This window comes from Ptychodera flava, chromosome 18 (assembly GCF_041260155.1).
Source record: "Ptychodera flava strain L36383 chromosome 18, AS_Pfla_20210202, whole genome shotgun sequence".
In the NCBI taxonomy this organism is placed as follows: Eukaryota; Metazoa; Hemichordata; class Enteropneusta; family Ptychoderidae; genus Ptychodera; species Ptychodera flava.
The window spans coordinates 13,041,065-13,047,008 of NC_091945.1; the positions used below are offsets into that span (position 1 = coordinate 13,041,065).

The 5,944-nt window shown below is 42.6% G+C and overlaps 1 protein-coding gene across 1 annotated transcript; it reads left to right on the top strand.

The window, feature by feature from the left end:
* Positions 1-2,016: 2,016 nt before the first annotated feature.
* Positions 2,017-5,944, top strand: LOC139116893 (tubulin beta-4B chain-like). Its single transcript, XM_070679625.1, has 4 exons — positions 2,017-2,453; positions 3,693-3,912; positions 4,305-4,420; positions 4,614-5,944. The coding sequence occupies exons 1-4, from the start codon at positions 2,397-2,399 to the stop codon at positions 5,565-5,567; spliced, it is 1,347 nt and encodes a 448-aa protein (XP_070535726.1). The 5' UTR covers positions 2,017-2,396; the 3' UTR covers positions 5,568-5,944.

Here is a 5,944-nt window from a genome sequence, read left to right on the forward strand (position 1 = left end):
TCACGGCCCAAGTACTCATTGCCTTCAGCAATACTGCCTTGTTTTGTATAATATCATTTGCCATGCTTCGGGACAATGCCCGGCTTCCAAAGCCATCTAGATACTGGTCTCCCTTGCGCTCAATCACCAAATATGAGACCAATTATCTCGAAATTCAGCCAAGTCAGTGTTTGATACGTATCGTTGTCACCACAAACTACGGGCTCCAAGGACCTCAGGTATATTGTAGTTGCTGTGCCATGACGCGTTCAATACAAATACTCTCTTGTTGATCAAAATGAATAGAGTAAGTAGGCGGGGGCTGTACGGAATACATAGTGCATACGATACTTCTTTGAGAGCACTGGGCTTGTACGTTCAGGTACAAAGACAACAATATTTAAAGACTAATAATAAGTTGGGACCTTTGTCAGACAATAGAAAGCAACACTTCTGGGCGCTTTTTTGGCTCATTTTTCCATGCATATCTTCAAGGTTGGCTCGCTCTTGGGCAGTCATGCATCTGTACACAAACGCCAGGGTCGTTAAGTTCGTTCAATGGCATTAGTTGTCGCTCAAACATTTGGGCTTTGTATACTACCCTCAAAGTCTGCTCTCAAGTAGAACAGTCGAACGAAGGCCAATACACTCAGCTAGCAACCAATCGTTAAGTCGACTAGATTACTGCTTCGAATTCATCCATAGAGTGCATGGTAACTTTATTTCACCAGGCAACGGCCAAAGCACTTGTATGTGTACGTGCTATTTGTTTCGCACCAGCAGCACTAGATTGCACCAAAAAGTAACCTGCGTGGTCGCAGGTTAGCGCAGTTCACATCGTGATATCTCGGTTTACTCGATGCGAGTTTGGTTCTCTACATCCACGCAGAAACACCCATCGCTTAAGAGCTCCAGCTAAACTTTGTGAAAACGTTTAAATGTCTAGCGTGGTCAATCAAGCGTGCAGATGGGAACGGTCTTTTCAGCCTAGCGTCTTCACCATTGAAACGGTTAGCGTCCTCGACGTCATGAGCTTAAAATAGCTGTTGTTTGTGCTCCGAGCACACCCTTACTGGGATTTGTACGTTGTTTGTTGTGTCGATACCTGACAACAAATCAAGGTGTGGCTTGGACATATACGCTTAGAGGTTTAAATTTAAAAACCTATTCGGTGTACCCTTTAAACAGTTCTTGTCCAGTCTCGCAGGGACGATGATCCAAGCTGGACAGTTGCCTATAGGTTACGTTTACTTTTTATGCAGCATACACAATTTGTGCAAATAACAGATAAAAAGAACCGAGTCTTCTGAGTGTTTGGATAGAGGTGTCACATTACTTCAAGTTACTGCAAAAAAAGTAAAGTAACATAACATCTAAGCAACCAGATCTTCCCTTTAAACAAGTTACATGGTCATTTTGGGACGCAGCAGTACACACGAAAATAAAATGCGTGCACAACTTTTTCAGAGATGTTCGGTTGGAGTGACCGTGTGAAGTACCTTTATCAATACCTTGAAAATTGTTCCCTTCTCCATCATGTATGGCCGGCATTATCAATGACAAAAAAGAGACACTGGTGTCGTAAACTTTCTCCTTCATTAAAAAGTTCCTTGAGCCTGCAAAAGTGCATGCATGTACATGAATATTTGGAATGCAAGGACACTAAAACTTAGTTAAATTTTCTAATAGTTAACTTTCTGCCCTCTTTTCATGAAAGTCTTTAACATTAAAGCCAAGTACACGGGGTATGAGATTAAATGTACTGTAGGTGCACGTCGCGTTTGTGATTGTGTGAGATCCGAGCCTGTAACAACGTTGTTCACATATGTGGGAAAGTCCTGCGCTTTCACTTAAACTCTGAAGCGTTGTTGTTAAAGAAACATTCTTCTGCATAGGAGAGATGCGGGCAGGGTGGAATGGAGTTTGAATAGAATGATAGGGGCGTTTGTCAAAACAGCGCAACCTTTGTGTCTGTCCAACTTGTAGGGTCACACCGGGTCACGGACGAACTCATTGCGAACGACCCTTTCACACTGGCGGATTGCTATCCATTTCACCTCTCTCGACAACCACAAACAGAAAACTGTTGATGTGTCACCCTGTTGCCATAGGCAGATTTCTCAAATTCTCACCTAACGGGCGACACGTTTGCCAATAATGATGAAAATTCTTCTAGCAAAGGCAATGAATGAAAAAATATGCATAATATTGGAATATGTGGATTTGCCATGTCTAATAATCTCGTCAGGGGGCGAACTATTTAACGACAAGAGTGTTTATTCAGTGTGTGGTCCGCCGTCAGGGCATACAAATGCTGGTGTCTTACAAAGAAGAGACCACTCCGGGGCTAAGGTACGGAACAGGCAGATAATAATCAATATATCTTTGTAGTACGTTGAAGAACAGAATCCATCAAAATGCGTGAAATCGTCCATGTCCAGGCCGGTCAGTGTGGTAACCAAATCGGAGCAAAGGTATGTCCCCTTTTATGCGGCACCCTCTGAAACGAGTTTTTTACCATATTTTATTTTGAAGTGTTTGCAGTAGATCTCAGGCTGGTTATAGACACACCCAAATATCGTGAAAATGTTCCAATGCACGATAAATTCCCCAAAACTCACAAATTGACATTCTTTTTTGTTGATAAGTTCCTGACTCCCCCTGTAAGTTCGTGTACCAAACATCACTTTGCCGGACACTGTGATTTACAGTGCCCGTTGATAAAGACCAAGAGTTGTCGATCAATTGCGGCGACTGCACTACAGGCAGGCAGGTAGGCAAGGACGGATCAAAGGCTGACTAATAAGTTACCAAAAGTATCTGCGGCTAGCTTTGCGCGTTCCATATTCTGCGACATTAATGTAAGCAGTGAGAGCCTCATCTTTATCAACTGTCCGAATCGCAAAATTTGCCTAACAGCTGGAACAACAGTTAGCTCTTCTGGGGCGCTGTTTAACTGCTTCAACCAAGGAGAAGCTTCTGCCAAGTGAATACCGAACTTTTCCTGCCAAGATTGTCATAGTAACAGTGATTACAGGGCCAATCTTCGGCCTTTAAAGACGGATTCAGGCAGTTTTGCATATGAAACGAAAACAACGGAGCGTGTAGACAGTAAAGTACAATCCGAACAATGATGTCCTCTGATTGTATTTTAAAATTCTAAAGTGAAAACACACAAAGCCTGGGTTGTTTTGATCTTCGGGACGCATTCTGTTTGCTGCTCCGTGGATAGGTACCATAATTTCAAGGACAGTAAAGAATTCGATTGCTAAGAAACGCCTACACTTCGGGATGATTATAAAGCCGACAGAGATTAACTGTGTGTACGCATGCATTCAGGGTTAACAACCGTAACTGAACAAAAACCCAATTTTGATATTTTTGGGAGCTCATCAGTATCAAATTGTTTTTGCGAAATTGTCTGCTCAATCATAATTGCCTGTGCTTTGTTGCTCATATTTCATCGGAAAAATGAAATTGTAATGATATATCACTTCAGGAAATGGTAAAGATCGTCAGTGTAATAATCGAAGGATAGGTTTGCATCTTCAGACAACCCCTACAGTAAGTCATTCGATAAATCGACCAAAAACAATCACAACAATGAAAAGACCCAGGGTTAAAAAACTGGAATACATTGACATGCTTTCTGGCTCGAAAGTAACATTCTGTCCTTTTTACCAAACTTTTGATCGCTTTCTTTGTTTAAACAGTTCTGGGAAGTCATCTCCGATGAACACGGTATCGATCCCACTGGCACCTACCATGGTGACTCAGATCTGCAGCTTGAAAGAATCAACGTCTACTACAATGAAGCTACCGGTGGCAAATACGTACCTCGCGCCGTCTTGATAGATCTGGAGCCCGGCACCATGGACTCTGTCCGTTCAGGACCATTCGGTCAGATCTTCAGACCAGATAACTTTGTCTTCGGTAAGTTTCGACAATGAATCAGGCAAGAAAGGAAGGGTTTATTGAGATTTAGTGAGAAGAATCGTCAATTTACTAAATAAATGCGACTTACTACAATTATAATTTTGTGACAAAGCTAGCCAGACTTGTATATATATATGTTTGCCAAGAAAAGTATCCCTTTTTTTCTGGAGATATTTCACTGAAATTTACATGTACCATACGCTTAGACCGTATAAAACAACTGTAACAACTTTGTCCTTGCATTGGTGCAATCTTATATATAAATCATCAGTTCGGTGAGGAGTTCGAAAACAATATTTCTTGACAATATTTGAAATAGCGAAAATGTTTAACTCACTAACAAAGATTGAGGTTAGTAAAATTGTTTCATGTGTCTTTTTCATGAATAGGCCAGAGCGGTGCTGGTAACAACTGGGCCAAGGGTCACTACACAGAAGGAGCTGAACTGGTCGACTCAGTTCTCGATGTTGTCAGGAAGGAGTCTGAGAGCTGTGACTGTCTGCAGGTGAGGTTTTCTTATGCAGTCAACAGTATAGATCAACTAAATTAGCAAAGAGCTCGTTATGCGAAGGCTCAGGGCCAGAGATGTAAGGTACTCACAGGTTATACTGTAGGAATCTTGAAGTTTGTTATCAATTTTGTCAATTCATCAAAAGTAACTCGTAGTAATGAGAAGGCGTCTTTTTGTTTGTCAACAGGGCTTCCAACTTACACATTCCCTTGGCGGTGGTACTGGTTCAGGTATGGGTACTCTTCTGATCAGCAAAATCCGTGAAGAATATCCAGATCGTATCATGAACACATTCAGCGTTGTACCATCACCCAAAGTATCAGACACTGTTGTAGAGCCCTACAATGCCACCCTCTCAGTACATCAGTTGGTAGAAAACACAGATGAAACCTACTGCATCGACAATGAAGCTCTCTACGATATCTGCTTCCGTACCCTGAAATTGACAACCCCGACCTATGGTGACTTGAATCATCTTGTATCTGCCACGATGAGCGGTGTCACTACCTGCCTGCGTTTCCCTGGTCAATTGAATGCCGATCTACGTAAACTAGCAGTCAACATGGTACCATTCCCACGTCTTCACTTCTTCATGCCTGGCTTTGCCCCACTTACCAGCCGTGGTAGCCAGCAATACCGTGCCTTGACCGTGCCAGAGCTGACCCAACAGATGTTTGATGCCAAGAACATGATGGCTGCCTGCGATCCTCGCCACGGCCGTTACCTCACTGTCGCCGCCATGTTCCGTGGTCGTATGTCCATGAAGGAAGTTGATGAGCAGATGTTGAACGTCCAGAACAAGAACAGCAGCTACTTCGTCGAATGGATCCCCAACAACGTCAAGACCGCCGTCTGCGACATCCCACCACGCGGTCTGAAGATGTCCGCTACCTTCATCGGCAACAGCACCGCCATCCAAGAATTGTTCAAGCGTGTCTCCGAGCAGTTCACCGCCATGTTCCGTCGTAAAGCTTTCCTGCATTGGTACACTGGTGAAGGTATGGATGAAATGGAATTCACCGAGGCCGAGTCCAACATGAATGATCTGGTGTCTGAATACCAACAATACCAGGATGCCACTGCAGAGGAGGAAGGTGAATTTGATGAGGAGGAAGGAGAACAGGAAGAAGAACAGGCCTAATAAGTCACGTGACAGATAACAACGACCAAGACCTTGTCAAGATGAAAAGAACGTCAAGATGAGAAAATAAAACTCTGCTTAGTCCACCTGCTAAACTCAGTATATAAATCTTCTTTCTTTGATACTCTAATACTATAGAAAGCTACTTTTGCGAAAATGTCACTCACTTTTGCGGAGAAAGTGATGGTCAATAATTCCACTCAAACTTGAAAAATCCAAGTGAAATGAAGTAATATATTGTCTCTGTACAAACCATCGGAATAGTTCCGTTGTGTGTATATGTGCACAAACTCAGCTAGTTCTTCCTTTATATCTGAACATCACGTGATGTCCTCATTATTTTTCTGTAAATAAAATGAAAAAGCATTCTCCAGCAA

Coding starts and splice junctions, on each gene's coding strand:
- LOC139116893 (XM_070679625.1), top strand. CDS start 2,397: ATGCGTGAAATCGTCCATGTCCAGGCCGGTCAGTGTGGTAACCAAATC. Junction 2,454..3,692: donor GTAACCAAATCGGAGCAAAG/GTATGTCCCCTT, acceptor TTGTTTAAACAG/TTCTGGGAAGTCATCTCCGA. Junction 3,913..4,304: donor ACCAGATAACTTTGTCTTCG/GTAAGTTTCGAC, acceptor TTTCATGAATAG/GCCAGAGCGGTGCTGGTAAC.